Here is a 17,892-nt window from a genome sequence, read left to right as displayed (position 1 = left end):
AACTTAAGGATTCAGGTTGTGGTTTTGAGTAGTAAGAGTCATGTCCCATAGAAGTCTCAGAAACCTTGAGTTTAGGCCCTTGCGATGTCAGGCCAAGGCATCCTCGTCAACCCAAATGCTTGACTGTGTGAGATGCTGCTTATCACAACATCACCTTAGTCCGAAGGTGTTTGACAATAACCTAGTTTAAAAGGTTTGATCAAGGTCAACAATTATAAACAAGTTATTAATGTTTACCTAATTTAAATCTCATATGATAATTTATAATTATCTTGTTAACTTTTTTTTTAAAATAGGACTTAAATTAATATTTTTATTTGTTTCATTTTTTAATTATTTCGGGATCCATCCCTATGGCCAAATTGCAAGCCAATTAACATGTGGACTGATATCCCAATTTTTTATGCGTTTCATGATAATTCATTAACTTGAATAAGAAATATGCTAGGGTAAACTTAAAAAGAACAAAACCACTTTCTTGATAACTTTTGTAGAGTTATTGTCACGACTCACTCTTAGACCATAATCGATGCACAAACTATAATTTCTTTAGCCTGGCTAGTCTAAGAGTATTTCATTCCAAATCACATTTAAAAGATTAACCAAAATGGGTTATCGAAAATTCGATAGAGTTTCCCCTAAAAACAAGACAAACCCCATATTGAATAACCTGTGAAAATATATCATATATCCATGCAAATCTATATATACATATATTAAGATCCAATAGTTAGATATCAAGGTTATAGATCACAACATAAACCCTTGACATATTATCCAAAATATCAATTAATAGTGATGTTGGTCATACATACTAATCATCAAAGTGTCTCAAAACTTCATAATTACACCATAAGCATATCTATAAGATAAGATCATCTACATCTCAAAATAACGGAATTTTCTCTATATTTATTCTTACCCTATCCCTATAGTCGCATTATACTGGAGTCACAAAAAAAATATTTTCCATCAAACGCAATGGAGGCCTACCAAAAAGATAAACAAATTCTTGGGTAAGTCAGCAAATCCTAGGAAGTAAGCTGACTATCTGTGTGTCTGAGGAAAAAAATGAAAGAAGGGGGTAAGTCTCGAAGACTTAGTGAGAGCATAAAATATAAACCGGATAGGAAGGAGAGCACAAACATAATACAAGTCTTTACATCCAAAAAGAATTTAAATGACATTAAATAAAAGTGAAATAAATACAACTTACTTTTAGAAACTATTGTATACTCCCTTGAAAAATTTTAGAACTACATATAAACTTGTATTCAAGAATAATAACTTTGTAAAAACTTTCATTTTACTATGTGCACATAGATCACATTACCTCTTCATTGTGGCGAACGCTAATTATAGAACAACGACACTTTGCTCGTAGGTTGCATTATCTCTTCGTTGCAGCGAACGGATCTTTAGAAACTATGAATATTCAACCCATAGGTTACATTCTCTCTTCGTTGCAACAAAAAAAAAACATATATATACTATGAATTTTTGACTCATAAGCTACATTATCTTTCCGTTGTAGCGAGCAACAATCAATTATAAACTCACAATAAATAAATAAATAAATAATCCAATATCCACTCTTAAATACCTTATAAAAAATCTCAAGGAATAAATTCCAATCAAGCGAAGATAAACATTTTACTTCATTCTCAACTACTCCTAGAATTTCAAAGATCACAAAATAATATATTTTTGGAGTTTACTTGCTTCTCCTAAAAGAATTTAAGAAATGCCGCTAAGTAGATTAACTACTCACACAAAAAAGAACGCAATCAATGCCTTCCAATGCTGTTGGGAGGATCAACCGTTATATTTTTCATAGAATCTAAGCATTTAAAATAAAAAGAATAAAAAATTAGGCAAAATTTCCAAATTTAACATACATAAGATTTTGAGGAAACCACAATAATTCCTAATACTTAGTTTTCTAACCCTTCTCACACAACTCATAATGTTATAAAATACCCATCTAACTCAATGGTTTATAAATTTACCTTATAAAAATTTTAAGAAAATGAGTGATATTTCCTTTTAATCTAACCACATTCCCATGCTTGAGAGTGTCACAAGAATGTAATAAATTTGATGAATTTTGAAACAATGAAGAAAAATAAGTGGAAGGCTGAGAGATGAAAAATTAGAAAGAAGATGGAGGATAAGAAAGTGAAATGGTGTGTTTCAGCTATATTTTTTAAATAAAAAACCTATTTTTTTAAGAAATATATTAAAGTAATTTTTTAGGTTTATACTATATTTTTCTTTTATAATATATATTTATAAGATCTTTTAAATTTCTATGACTTTGCTATAGATAATATCTGAACGTACATAATTATAAGATTAATATGATGTCTGTCTAAATTATTGACAAAGTCAAGATCGAACTAGATTTATGTCTAAAAGGTTAACTATAATTAAAATATTTGGTCATGACTCGTGAAGGTGAATCTAGTTAAGTGTCACCAATACTATAATTCTTTTTTAAACGATGGATGGTACAGAAAATCTTATATATTCATATTCCTGCTTACCATATTGTTATTTACAATAAGATACATGTCTTGTCGGCTTGCACGGTGTTAATTTCAATAACTAGTTATAATAATAGCTTATGTTAGAAAGTGGTATGTATCATGTCTTTATTGCATGATAAAATGGAAGCGACGAACCGTAATGAAGAAAGCGATAACGTTACCCACCGACTATACCATACAAGTCACCAAGTACAACTTTACCGCTGCATCAGAACTCGCCCTAAGTAATAGTATAGAAAATAATAAAAAAATAACAAATTCATTCGTTCTTCTTACATATATATATATATATAAAAAAGTGAATTTGTAATTTGTGGAGGGAATACTTTTCTATTCTATTAATTACAGGGACCATCAAAACCAAAAAAGCCAATTAATAGTTATTCTTTTGGATTCTTATTGTTCATCGCAGACTCAACACTCTCTCCAGACACTTCCTTCATCAAATGGCTTCTCACGACGGCATCTCCGCTGCTTCTTCAGATTCCGTCTTCAATCACCTCGTTCGTGCTCCCGAAGATCCTATCCTCGGGGTATAATATTCTTCTTTTCTTCTCGCATCACTCTTCATTCAAATTCATCTCTATTATATAACGCATGACACGATATCGCCATTTCATCTTCTTTTTCTTTTTTTCTTTTCGTTCTTCGAGTTTCTAAGATCGCGCTCTCAACGATCTATACATCATTTGAATATTTTTATTTTTGGATGATTATTCGAGATCAATTTTGTTTAATGAATCTAGGTGTGGTTTGATTATTGTGCAAATTCTTTGTTTCCTTGCGTGATCGTAAGCTGCGATTATGTTTACGTATGAATTTTGAAGCCGCACGGCACGATTGAAAATTAGTTCACGTAAATTTTATACCGAAGCGGTTAATCTTAAGCTACTTTCATACGAAACGTTTTCAGTTTTTGCTCTGTTTTATTGACTCTCGTTGCGTGTTTGAATAAATAGGTAACTGTTGCTTATAACAAAGATCCAAGTCCAGTTAAGCTCAACTTGGGAGTTGGTGCTTACCGAACTGAGGTCAGACTGATATTTGATTACACTTGTGTTTATTTCTCACTAGATTATGTTAATTCATAAATATAATCGTTAGTTTAATATGATTTGGCTGCTGAAAATGCTAGCGGATGAATCACGAGAATGACCTGTAATGTAACTAAAAATTATCGAATATAATCATTCAGCTGGAAACTTGTGAGTTTTACTAATACTGAGAATTGTTCCAGGAAGGAAAACCTCTTGTTTTGAATGTAGTGAGGCGAGTTGAGCAGCAACTCATAAATGACGTGTTAGTACCTGACTATATATATATACTTTCTTTCTCGTCATTTCCGGTGGCATTGTACTCTGAACTTTTTATGATGTTCTGTTCTGCATTATTTTCAGGTCACGCAACAAGGAATATATTCCGATTGTTGGGCTAGCTGATTTTAATAAATTGAGTGCTAAGCTCATTTTTGGGGCTGACAGGTTAATAATAAAAACAATATAAGTGCTTTCTTGTTTGTAAAGATTTTTGCTGATCAGTACCTAATTTTTTGTGCTTACATTTTTTTTTTTTTGTTATAGCCCTGCTATTCAAGACAACAGGGTTACCACTGTTCAATGCTTGTCTGGAACTGGTTCATTAAGAGTTGGGGGTGAATTTTTGGCTAAACACTATCACCAAGTAAAGTGCTTTGTCCTTGATATTTTTCTCCTTCTTATCCTCCTTTTTAACTGATGTTAATTTGATGATCCCACCTTAACATTTTTTTACTGCACTTGTCTGCTCAGCGGACTATATACTTGCCAACACCAACTTGGGGTAATCACCCAAAGGTTTTCAACTTAGCAGGGTTGTCTGTCAAAACATATCGCTACTATGCTCCAGCAACACGAGGGCTTGATTTTCAAGGTTGGAAATTATTTATCAAGCTGTGAAGTGTTTGTTACTTATTGTATCATGATCAATTTCATATTCATCAAGTTTATTTTATTTAATGTTACCTTCTCGTTTGTTCCTTACAGGACTTCTAGAAGATCTTGGTTCTGCTCCATCTGGATCTATTGTTTTGCTACATGCATGCGCACATAACCCCACTGGTGTGGATCCAACCCTTGAGCAATGGGAGCAGATTAGGCTGCTAATAAGATCAAAAGCTTTGTTACCTTTCTTTGACAGTGCTTATCAGGTAAGCTCTCTGCATGCAACTAACATCTTGCTTCTCACCATTGTGAAATTTGTGTTCGTGCATTAAAATTACAAATCCGTCCACTTGAAATCCCTTGAATCCTGATGTTTTGCACAGGCAGAAAAAATCAAACTTCGAGTGTTAAGCTTCCTTTTTCTTGGCACTTTCCTTGGTGGTTCATGTCCACAATAATTTTTCTTTACTATGTCTCAGATGCCCATTCTTTGATTAAAAAATATTTTTTTAAACTATCATTTTTTGTTCTGAAGGGTTTTGCTAGCGGAAGTCTAGATGCAGATGCCCAGCCTGTTCGTTTGTTTGTTGCTGATGGGGGTGAATTGCTGGTGGCACAAAGCTATGCAAAGAATCTGGGTCTTTATGGGGAACGTGTTGGCGCCTTAAGCATTGTAAGAACTTTTAAAGCATTAAATGGAGAGAATGAAGTTTTTTATCAGTGCCAATAAGTGAATCGTGCATGTTTTTTGTCCCATTGAATCTTATTATTTTCTTTGTATCCTAAGCGCATATAATGTACTTTATACTTTCATTTTTCTTTGATGACTAAAAGCTTCTAGTGTTTTGATAAGTTTCCCCATTTTTTTAAAAATAAACTCACCTAGGTCTGCAAGTCAGCTGATGTTGCAAGCAGGGTCGAGAGCCAGCTGAAACTAGTGATTAGGCCCATGTACTCAAGTCCTCCTATTCATGGTGCATCCATTGTGGCTGCCATTCTCAAGGACCGGTAATGAGCCAAACTTCTGCTACACAAAGAAGGATTTGTTGCTGACTATCTTATTATTCTTTCCCCACTGCTTTTTTTTTTCTCTGATGAATACTAGTCTTGAATGGCACTGTCAAATGGTAAAGAATATGATGGTACTTCGATATTTATAGAGGCCATTCTTCCAATATATGTTTGATTAGATGGGAGATTCTAGTGAACATTGTCTATATCCAAGATGATGATTTTACTGGTTGTGATTGTTTCGTCATATGCGTTGGTTGTGTCGATATATTTAATACTGCCAAGGAGGTGTTCCTTGTACACATTCTTTTGCTAGGTGACTTTTTTCTGTTAAAATTTCCCACTTGTTTTTTCTTCTCTTTCAGGGATTTGTTCAATGACTGGACTATTGAGTTGAAGGCAATGGCTGATCGCATCATCAATATGCGCCAAGAACTTTTCGATGCTTTACGTTCCAGAGGTCAGCCTTTACAAAGCTCCTTTTACAATTCCTTTAGTTTTGTCTTTTTGGATGGATCTGTATCATTTTTATTTTTTTATTTTTTATGCTTTACATTTCTGAGGTCAGCCTCTACCGAGCTCCTTTTTCAATTCCTTTAGTTTGTCTTTTTGGATGGATCTGTATCATTATTGTTGCACTTGCACTAGTACGCAAGAAGCTACTACTTGTTTGCTCATTCTTTACCATCTTACTCTGTTCTTTTTAGTTTTGTTTTTGTGATACATTTACTGCAGTTATAATAATTTCTCCTTTAACTGGTCAGGCACACCTGGTGATTGGAGTCACATTATCAAGCAGATTGGAATGTTTACTTTCACTGGATTGAATGCGGAACAAGTTTCCTTCATGACTAAAGAGTACCATATATACATGACATCTGACGGGTAAGATACTCTATTTATTATGACTTCATTGAATGAGTTCAAATGAATATGACATGCATTCTCTTTTTTTTCTCCGTGTTCTATGCTCTAGTCAATTGTGAATATGGCAGCAATGCACCTTGTTATCTTGCTTACCATGCATTTGTCAAATTCTTTTTTGGTGTAAAATAAACATGAAGTTGAATATGCCTCATGTACGGGGGTTACATTTTTAAACCCTTTTTGACGCTGGATGATAGAAAGAGGGGGGAAAAATAGTCATTACACGAATAGCTATATCACTAAAAGCAAAAAACTATTATTTTACTAACTGTATACTTGAATTTGAAGGCTTCACAGTAGCTAGTTTAAGTCTATATATATATATATGCCTCTTGCACTTAACTTTTCCTAACACTAAGGAACAAGATAATAGATGTTAACAACTGAACTAAATCATCTTTACCAGAAGGATAAACCCAAAACAAACATTATCAGATAAACAACTACGTATCCTAGCAACCATTGTCTAAAACAAATATTATTCCACATCAATTCTTCCCCTCTTCAAAGAAGAACTTGTCCAAGTTAGATTCTTCTTGGTACTTGGATAATAAAGAGAAATGTCAACTATGTTGAACACGTTTTTCAGCAAATCTACTACATAGGCATTGTCATTAATTTTCTTCAGGATGTGATTTATATATATAGACACATATTTCATCTTCTATAAAAAGAAATGTCAACTATGTTGAAAACATGTTTGACAACCCTTATGTTTTATGCCGAAGTTCCAGATGACTTAACGTGCACGGTTTGTTTTGCAGGAGGATTAGCATGGCTGGTCTGAGTTCCAAAACTGTCCCACTTCTAGCGGATGCGATACATGCTGCTGTAGCTCGAGTTGCCTAAAACATGTTGTTGACCGCAGTTTTCAACATGCTCCCTAGTCCCTATAGGAGAACTTCCATTATTTTTGTTTAATAACTGTCAACATCACCAATGAAACCTTTTCTGCATTATACATTTTTGTTCTGTTTCTTAATGTGACATAATCAAGTGTTTCTTAGAGGGATTTTTTTTTTCTTTTTTCCCGGGATCCTTGTTGGAAAGAAACAAACAACATTCGATGGATTAGTTTCGACTCAAATGTGGCAAGATAGATTTGTGGTGAGGTGTGTGAAACGGAAGGTGTAAAACTCTCTAAACTATATTAGAAAAGACTCGTGATGTCATATGGAGCCAAGTCTTAAGAATAAATATAATGTAAATATGAGAATGGTGCATATAAGTGAATATCTCATATAAGATTAAGAATGAGTTTATTAGAGAGAAGGTTGAAGTGATGAGAAAAACCGGTTGTTTAGAGATGAGTAGAGAAAGAGTATATTAGATGTACGATAGTTCTATCATCAGAGTTTGAAGAGAAAGCAGGAAATATTGATAATAGTATTTAGCATTCATTTTATGTTAAGATTGTTAAACTAAGTGTTTTACTCAATTTATAAGAGTATTTACTATTTATTTTATGTTGAGATTGATAAACTAAGTGTTTTACTTATTTTTTTTAATTTCTTTATTAATTCTTGGCCTAGAAAGTTTTTTTAGGGTACTTAGCCATTGGTTGAACACTAACCAATTCCTTAATTCAAAAGACAACAATCAAAGTATCAAGACTTGAGGAACATTCCTCAAATGAGTAAACTAGTAATTTATAGACAACCCTGAAAGGAGAAGGAGGAAGGGAGAGATCATGAATATGAATCTCTCTTACCAACATTCTAACAAAAATTAACAACTAACATTTGTTGATAAAAAATAAAGTTGAAAGGAAGTTAATAACTACTGTCTTTGGGTACTTAACATTGCTTATAGAAGCAGCTATGCTTGTATAAGAAAACAACAAATTTTAATAAGTAATTTGTCCTACCTTTAATCAATTCGCATAGTAATTGTGTTGTAGATGTTCTAAGAGAAACTATGATGACTTAAAAATTGATAATTCATTTATAAATACGATTTATAAAAATATTATTTCATCATTATAATTGATTGTTGAAAACTTACCTAGTTGTCTTTCACAATGTATGATAATTTTTTAAGAGAGAAATATTTTCTCAGATTTAAGAATTAAGATGGAAATATTGTTTTTATGATAATTTGCCCAAGTTTTTGACAATGTCCTTTTTTGTGTGTGTTTTCTATTCTCTTAATATGAAAATTTTGTGAGTAGAATTGTCAAAGTATATGTGAAGTGACTCGGCTCACTACTAAAAAAATAGTTATTTTTTTATAATTAACTTCCCTAATTAGCATAATTAGGACAATGATTTGATCGCAAGATTATAGGATGAATTAAGATTTGCTTTCATTTTTTTTTTATCTAAGCTTGACTTGTATGTATACATTTATTCCTTCCCCGTTCTCGTTTCTTACAAAAATCTTTTTACTTAATGAGATCAACCTCATGATAATCTTAAAAGTAAAGATTCCTCTTATATTTTTATCATATTTTTATCATGCACGTAAGTTTTAAGGTTGAATTCAAGATTACTAAGGGGTTCAAATCCTTTTTAGTTTAACAAATGTTGGTTTTGTGAGCAGTGCTTTTTGAAAGCAAGATTTTGAACTTTCCCCTACCTTCATAGCTGTTAGTAATTGTAGGTGCCGCGGACAATTGGTTTGAGAGAATATAAAACTAAGAAGAATGTTATAAATCCTCTCATGTGTATTTGCTTACTATAGAGGTGACAAATTAAGAATCCAGAATCGACACAAGCTTAAATAGAATTCTTTGTTACCATTACAAATTCAAGTCTTATCACTATAAGCTAGATAAAGAAATAAAAAAAAATAGTAAACTATATATAAAATATACTTGGAGACGAAAAGTACATCAACCGAAGGCTTTATAGCATTTCAGTGCACGATCAACTATCTACAGCCCTTCAACAAATACGAAGAAGGGCTTGAGAAGCTCATAGCTGAGGATTTGCTGCTGCTATCACCTCTGACCGGAGTTCCACATTCGCTGAAGTCAAGTACACGTCGCTCCACCTGCAAACGAATAAATTCCTTTAAGCCATAAGCTATTGACAAAACTAGAGACCTGAATTTCTTGCATAAGAAAATAACTGCAGTGCAGGGTTCCTGAAATCTCCAAAGGCTCAAAATAATCTTGTAAGCTTTATCAAAATTTAAAGTGTGAAATAAAAATTATTAGTGAAGATTTTGTGTGTCACTTTTAACACCAAAAAAGAAACCACTCAAAGAATTCACCGCCAAAAGCCAGTGAGGGGAAGGGAATTGAGCTGCAGCTTTTTAACTAGGATAGTTGTGTTTCTCTTGATGGTGAAATATTCGGAGATCTATTTTCTAAATGTTATTTGTGTTCTCTTGCCATATGATGAAATATAGATCTAAATATGATGCTTCAGCTTTCAAGAAAAACCCAAGGGCTATGACTTATGGGAAAGGATCAAGTGAATATGTCGATCAAAGGACAAAGGAACTAAGTTAAGCTTTACCAAAGCACTTGAAGCCAACTGAGAATGGTTCCCATGCTGATCATGAGCATCGATATTTTCCTGGTCTCCATCCCTGTCATTTCTGGACGCCTCTTTTGGTAATGCCTTGGGAGTCTCATTTCCTAGAATCTCTTGAGCACTGGCATATTGAGCAGCAGTTTGTTCACTGATCTGTTTCATCAACCCGATTGCATCATAGCTTCTGTCACAAGGGCTCATGAAATACCCAAAATCCTATAAAAATGCTCTGTTTTAATTTTGGTGAATTAAAATCTACTTCAAGGAAATCATTATCCAACAGAACCTACAGTACCTCGATTGTAATTTCAGTATCAATCCTGGGGCTGGACAAAAAAGTGTTAATGAGCCAAGGAGATTTCCATGCTGAAGGCGATTCAATGCTTTTCCTAAAAGGTGTTCCACCAAATCTGAAACCAAACAAGCAATCGTCAGAACCACAGCGAGTTGACACTGAATAATTTGAAAAATAAAGCAAAAATGGAAACAATTGTCATTGGAGTCCAAAACGTTGCAAATAACATAAACTAGACAAATGAAACCTATCACAAGTGCCACATAATGAGAGAACTTTCCAATGCAGCAGAGCTTAAACCATTAACAGTAACATCAAATAAAGCTAAATGGATGAAACCTCACAACTACCTTATTGGAGGTTGATCAAATAACTCAGCCTCGTTAATAAAACACCCGAATAAAATAAATAATGGAAAATGGAAACAGTTGGCAAATGATAATATAATTAGTTTGAAGAAAATTACATGTTACATGTTTCAAGACCACCATCGTTTCCAGTGTGATCACCCGAATTCTCCCCTGAGCCTGATGAACTGATAGACTGTACACAAGTAACAGCAACTGAAAGTCTTTCATGCTCCTTTACCCAAACAGATGGTGAGTTAATCCTTGAGCATGGATTTTTTTTAGTTCTAGCACTTAAACTAAGAACTTTTTCTGATTTCAAATTAACCTGATCAGGTGAATACAGTAACAGATCATTCATATCATGTTCAACCAAAATTTCAGATGGTTGTTGCACCTGACAAACAAAATAACAACATAAGTAATCATTTACAAATTTTGGTTAAAAGCTTATTACAAGAAAATAATACTTACAATCTCAGCAGCAGCACTAGCATCATTCTTTATCTCAGAATCAACATCAAGAGGTTGCTGCTTAACTTTATCCTGAGAATTATTACCACCCGAATCGTCTTCTGATTTTTTGTCGTCCAAAATTACAGACTTCTTTTTATCCTCTGCTCGTTCCACTTTAACTAAATCTTGTCGACAACTCCCTTTATCACCTTCAACAGAGGTACCAGAGTCCCTCTTTTGCATTGAAGATGCAGGAAGCAAATCTGCTACCGGAGTTTCATTGTCGTCAAACATGACATCCAATCGGGAAAAGTTTTTTATCAAGGTTGATGTCATTTCAATCTCAAGTCTCTTGTCAATTCTTTTATCTGATAGTGGAGATAAAAGGTCTCGGTTTCGTTTCTTTAATATAGATGGTGTACCTGTGAAGGTTTTAGCTGCACTTTTTAACAGAGCATCTGGACTATCATCACGAGAAGGTGAGTCCCATAATCTAAAAGGAGTTAGGTTCATGTTCATAGAAGACATCATAAATTGGCGGATACCTAGGGGACTGAATTCCTGCTGCATATCACCTCCAGATTGTATAAGATCACAGCTTAAGAAAGGAATGTCCAAGCTTGGAAAGCGGGGAGGTTCATAACATAGAGCACCTGTGTCCTCTTGTTCTGTAGGCACATTTGGCTTTTCATCCGTTGGATAGGAAGTTTGCTTAGCGTCTGATCCACAGCCAAAACTATTTACAGGGACCAATTTTGAATCATCTTTCACAACATCTGATGGCTCTTGCATTTCTGTGCTGTCTATCCTATGGATACAAGGAGAACTGGACAAGTCATTGGCATAAATTATGTTGTCCTGTGTTCTGGAGACAAACTGCTGATCCTCAGACCCAACCAACTGATTGGGTTCGACCGTATACGTCAACCTATCACCAGTAGAAGAAACTACTGATTGGACAGATGGTAATGACTGACAAAGAAATGAGGTGCATCCTGACAAGTTAACCATGTTAACACCTTTATTATAATCTCCAGAAGAAAAGCATTCATCACCTATTGCTTCTGAAATTAGGATTCTGCAACATTCATCATCAGACATCAATATGTGTTCTGGTTTAACAGATATAGATCCCATGGTCGTTGCAACACCTAACCCCATCGAAGTCTGAAACGGAATATTCACCATGTCGTGACTTTCACCAGGAACTACCCTATCATTTTGCAACTGTGATGATTCCGGCCCAAAGTCCATTGAGGAAATATGGGTCAAGTCAAGTAAATCAAGCTGGCAGTCCCCGTTTGTGGAGTTTCTAGGTTTGTGTGAATATTTCTGTTCAATGAATTGAGAAGTGCAAATCCCTTGGCCAGCCATGTCTTGAAGGGATGCAGTTACTTCATCCAGAGACACGTAATATGGCTCTGAACAGGATGCTTGACTAGGTTTTTCATTTGGTTTGTATTCCTCTCCAGTTTGTAAAACAACACTCCTCATCTCTCTGGCTGACGAAAAGTGACCAGCTTTAGCTGACTCCTGGCTACTCTGTGAAACTTCCTCCCCTTCAGCCCCCCTAGGACCATTATCATCTCCACTCTGCTGCAACCTCGAAGAGATGGAAGCAATAGGTTGATTCGGATTTCCAACAAGTGGTACATTTTGTAACTGAGTAAGCAAGCCCGATGCCAAGTAAGAATCCATTTTTTTTTTTACAGAACTATTCCAATGGTTTTTTATAGAATTGTCTGTCCTGTTGCCACATAAGCAAGCACAAGTAATTCAATATGTATTTACCTTCCAAAAAAAAGAATTCAATATGTATTTACCTTCCAGGCAATAACTTCGCTAATTCTGCCCATCTGTTCCCATAAATCTGATGTGCGCGTATAAGAGCCAACTCCTCTTCTTGCGTCCATGCTTCCTTATTTATAGTAGGATTAAGATGATTATGCCACCTATACATTTTTACAAAATTATATAAACGAGAATTAACTACATCCATCGAAATTCTCCAATATGATGGTATGAGGCAACAGGGATAAAGATAATCTGAATAAAATATTTTATTATTATATTCTAATTTATCATTTTTGGACAATAAAGATACATTAATGATGCTTGTGTCCTACACAAAACAATAGAAATCCAATAGCCCCCATACCTTTCTCGACATTGCTTACCAATACGTCCAGGTAAGTGTTGTGCGATAGTAGACCACTTTTTAGGTCCATATCTATTCACCAAATCAATAATTATTTCATCCTCCTGTTTGCATTCAGATTCGATAGGTGACTTCACATTAGATATGTAAACAGAAAATTTATACATTCTAATATTACATCAAAATAAATTCTAACATGTAGAGATAAGATCAACATGGGCAAGAAATGGAAAGTAGAGTTTACCTCTTTAGACCATGGACCTTTGACGAGTTCTGGATTTAAGACTTTCTGCCACCTATGCAAGCATTGTACATCAGTTCTATCCTTGAAACACTCCGCTACAAACAAATTTGGCAATCAGAACAGGTCACATAACAAAATATTGCATAATTAATTTGTGTAAATTAAAAGTGCTTAATGTATCTGTGTGTGTGTGTATGAGAAATAAGTAGAATTACAAAACTGCTCAAGGGGACCAAAATATTGAACCCCGCGAAACGCAGTCCTTTTCCCCCCATTTATATCTCCCTGTTAAGCATATTAAATTTCAAGCATATAACTTAATCAAAATTAGAAATCAACACTAGTGGGTCTGCTACCAAAATAGTACCTATTTTTTTCCAGTTCTTTCCTTTGAAACGCTGAACAGCCTTCCGCAAAATCTCGTCCTGCAAAAACAAAACACATGAATATCACCTAATAATATACAAGATAATTATCAATCAAACTTTATATCTTAGAAACTGTTAAGTCTTAAAGTGCTAAATGCACAAACATATCAAAAAGATTAAAAAAAATGTATTATAACCTTTTTTTGTGGTAAAATTCAAAAAGAATAACTATAACTGATTGTAAGTAAACAAATTTTTTACATGGAAAAATCATTTGAATAATTCATAAACTTGCTTAGTTTCACAAGTTACAGGATTTTATAGTGCAAATAAAACATTACCAGCCTATAAAAGATAAGTTAAAAAAAATTTGTAGCACAAGCAAAACATTACGAAACTTCCAAAACATGAAATAAGTTTTAAGTGTTAAAATAACTCACCTCTTCAGGTGTCCATTGTCCTTTTGTAGAGCGCCTTGTAGGGCCAGTAGTCCTCCTACAGATATGTATTTCATCGTAAGAAAAAACTCACTTCATCTCTTCATAGAAAAAATTTACTACGGTTACCTACAAAAGGTTTCTTTGTCTTTCTTTATTTTTATAAGTGAAACATTATTTGTTCAAGAGAAAGGACAGGACTTGGAAAGAGCAAGAGTTGGAACATAAAAAAATATTAGCAATACCAATCCTCAGCCCTGTTAATAATTAATAAATTATTCCCAAAAAGAAAGCAAGTAACAGCTTCACATGTAAACATGTTAAGCATGTCAATTGTTAAGTGTTAAAGGTGTTAGACACTAGAGAGAAACAGGCTAAACACCAGTATTAATTTCACTTCACTCACGTATCACGCCAATGATAAAGGCCTGCCTAGTATTAAAAGAACGAATGTAGTTAAACAAAGATGATTTTGAGAATTACCCATTCAGAGATCTAATTTTCTGAACACCTTCTATCACCCCTTCTGATGCAGCAAGGATTGTCTGGTCACCTTCCATAGTTTGTTGGCAGATAACTAAAATAGAATACCCCAATTCCCACTGGACTGCAATTCTCTCTCCAGTTGCTTCTCCAAATCATTATAATCCCCCCTCAATTAAGAGATCGCATGAACAAACTTCTGCAAACAAACACAGGAATCAGGAGAAGTTCAAAGAAAAAATGGAAGGAAAAAAAAAGAATCAAAGAATTTTTTCTCAACCAAACAATTGAATAAAAGAATATTCAAAATGTTCAAAAACAAATCACATTATATCACCATTTCAGAAGATTTACCACTTGGATCACACGAGTCAACATCTACCTTATCAACCAAAAGCTCAATTACATAATTCGACACTTTCAACATCACAGATAATTTTCAAAATTAAAAAAGAAAAAAGCACACACAGCAATTCCAATTAAAGTTGTTCAAAAACACAAAATCCAATAAAGATTCCTCAAATTCCACAGCGAGCAAGATCGAAGGTAAGAAAACATGATTTTAAGAACGGACAATTTTTCCTTAACCAAACACATCACCACTTTTGAAGCTCCACCGCTTGCATCACTCAAGCCACATCCACCATAAAAACCAATAGCTCAATTACATAATTCGCTACTAAAATCCCAGTCAAAGAAAGCTAATTCAAATTACGATTTAATTTTTTTTTTTAAAAAAAAAAAGACAGAGCAATTCAAATTAAAGTTGCGCATAAAACTCAGAATCCAATAAGGACTCGTAAAATTCTTCGGCGAACAAGATCGAAGTTAAGAAAACACGATTTGAAGATCGGAGAACGAACATGCGAATGTGACCGTTAGAGGATAACTCACCGGACTGAGCTTCAGAGAAAGATTAATGACGGACGAAGCGATCGAAACGGTGCGCATTTGCAGATCCACGCGCAAGCGATGGCGAAGTAAGATCTGCAAATGCACATCAACCACCACCACAATCCAGAATTGAAAAATGGAAAGAAAAAACGAAAAGAGTTAAACTAAACGGTCCTCGTCTCTATTCAAACATAAAGAGGCGGACTCTTGCGTTTCAAACCCTATGCTTAAAGCTCGAACATCTTTGGCAAATGAACGGTCTAGATCACGACACGCCGGATAAACGTTTCCATCTCTGCACGGTAGCGTACATTTTTATTTTCAAAATGTACAACGGGCAAATTATTATTTTTAAAAAAGATACTATTCTCTCATTTTTATTTTCTTTCTTTCTTTCTTTCTTCAAATTTCTACCACTCATTATTTTATTTATTTAGAGCGGTCCTGCTTTTTTTTCCACAAAAAAGATAAAGATTTTATTTTAAGGCTACAATAAAGATAAAGTTAGCTATTACTACTAGTACTATTAAATTTACATTTAATAAGTATAAATATTTACAATAAAGATAGCTATTACTATTAAATTTACATTAAATAACTATTAAAAATCAAAGCGTTTTTATAATTTGTCAATCTTACGTTTCACGACAGTTGATGTAATTCTGGCAAGTCAACTATAACCACCCAGATACAAGAAAACAGTTGAAATAATTTACTGTATCTTTTATTCATACATTTAATACTTACTTCAATAAATAATATAGTATTATAATAAAAATTTAATTTTTACATAAAAATTAAAATGATTAAATCAATTTAATATTTGAAACTTCGGTTATTTATAAAATAGTGTTTATCGTAAAATAATAGACAATTTTATTAGAAAAATAAATATCGTATTAAGAAAATCCAAATAAATATATCGTGGCGAAGTGCGTAGAAATATTGATAAAGGTCTAAATCAAAAGAGACGGATGAACTAACTTTGAAATATTTCAATTGAAAAATGGGTCATTATTGTTATTTGTTAGTAATTTATTGTTCTTTAATGCATATAATAGTAGTTTTATGTTAACGTAGATTGTGTTAATAGTCAATTGATAGTTTGATACTCGCATAGTAGCATCGCTACACTACTCGGAAATCGGAATGCAACATGGGAAATATTAAACATGGCATATGTGATTGTCGCGTTTATTCCAGTATTATATACCAACGAATTTACACATAAACTGATCAATCAGTTATAGTAGTACTACCATTCAAATTGACCATACAATTTGGGTAATGATTGGCTACTGTTCCAATGCTACTACTTAAGTTTATTCTTATACAACCAAAGCAAAGTTAACCTGTGGTGATTCATTTATTTAAAATTTAAGGAGTGATTACTTTATTAAAAAAATTAACAAACAAATTACAGGCCCATATATATTCAAAAATAAAGTTCCTAATGTCTAGTCTACGTAGCTCAAAGTAAATTTTATTCACATATATTTTTCCACTCATTTGCACACTTTGAAAGGTTTGGTCTTATCTTAATAATCATCTTGTAAAGAATTAATTTATCCCTTGAAACCTCCCCAAAAAATTGTGTTAAGATCAATACAAATAGATCATGGCATGAATCTAGTAACAAAGCTGTTTGTGGAGGTTTAATTGGGAATTTTGATGGCTCCTTCACCCTAACATTTACATCTTTTGTTGAGCATAACTTCATTATTCATGCAAAATGGAGTATTTTATATGGGTTTAGATTCTACCCACTAATTAGAATTTTTAATAGGATGGAGAAAGATACAAAGCACCAGGTGGGTCCCACAATCTTCGAATTGCTTGGTTAGGCGGTTTCAAATATGTGATTACTCGAATTTAATTATTATAGGAAGGTTGTAACAATACTCATCAACACAATATTAGTTTATTGGCTTAAATCTACATTTGATCCCTAATAATTTCATAATTATATAATTTTGATCTCTCAAAAAAATTATTGTAAATTTGATCCTTCACATTCTTAAAATTTAACAATTTTGATTCACCATTAATTTGTCATTAATTTTTTTAACAAAAATTACTAACGTGACAGACATATAACTTGATAGATGACAAGATAGTTTTACACATTATTAGTGTCACATCATCATCAATATATCGGTCAATAATTTCTATTTTAAAAAAATAATAATAAACAAATAATGAAGCAAAATTGTTAAATTTTTAAAATTTAAGACCAAATGTGCAATAGGACCAAAATTACGCAATCATAAAGCTAAAGGACTAAGGCATGGTTTGGTTGCGATCAAATGCTAGAGAAGAGCA

General features: G+C 33.4%; 2 protein-coding genes across 3 annotated transcripts; one reads left to right on the top strand and one right to left on the bottom strand.

Moving 5' to 3' along the window:
- The first annotated feature begins 2,889 nt into the window (after positions 1–2,889).
- On the top strand, positions 2,890–7,584 carry LOC100804162 (aspartate aminotransferase). The gene is made up of 12 exons (NM_001369271.1): positions 2,890–3,082; positions 3,509–3,580; positions 3,787–3,848; positions 3,947–4,030; positions 4,130–4,229; positions 4,337–4,457; positions 4,571–4,734; positions 5,004–5,141; positions 5,355–5,476; positions 5,845–5,939; positions 6,244–6,364; positions 7,171–7,584. Exons 1-12 carry the CDS (start codon positions 2,996–2,998, stop codon positions 7,253–7,255), a joined length of 1,251 nt encoding a protein of 416 aa, NP_001356200.1. The 5' UTR covers positions 2,890–2,995; the 3' UTR covers positions 7,256–7,584.
- A 1,467-nt stretch (positions 7,585–9,051) lies between these two features.
- On the bottom strand, positions 9,052–15,781 carry LOC100803634 (transcription factor MYB3R-1). Of its 2 annotated transcripts, none has more exons than XM_003522645.4 (12): positions 15,571–15,781; positions 14,677–14,875; positions 14,197–14,251; positions 13,756–13,813; positions 13,389–13,483; positions 13,145–13,248; positions 12,810–12,938; positions 11,005–12,733; positions 10,650–10,927; positions 10,184–10,298; positions 9,871–10,104; positions 9,052–9,400 (listed from the first exon to the last, which is right to left on the bottom strand). In XM_003522645.4, exons 2-12 carry the CDS (start codon positions 14,751–14,753, stop codon positions 9,278–9,280), a joined length of 2,997 nt encoding a protein of 998 aa, XP_003522693.1. In that variant the 5' UTR covers positions 14,754–14,875; positions 15,571–15,781; the 3' UTR covers positions 9,052–9,277. The 2 variants fall into 2 exon arrangements, with proteins under 2 accessions (XP_003522693.1, XP_006578213.1); XM_006578150.4 differs by having other exon boundaries at positions 9,871–10,041.
- Positions 15,782–17,892: the final 2,111 nt, after the last annotated feature.

This window comes from Glycine max, chromosome 4, assembly GCF_000004515.6.
Source record: "Glycine max cultivar Williams 82 chromosome 4, Glycine_max_v4.0, whole genome shotgun sequence".
NCBI lineage: Eukaryota > Viridiplantae > Streptophyta > Magnoliopsida > Fabales > Fabaceae > Glycine > Glycine max.
This window is presented reverse-complemented; position numbering and strand designations above follow the sequence as displayed.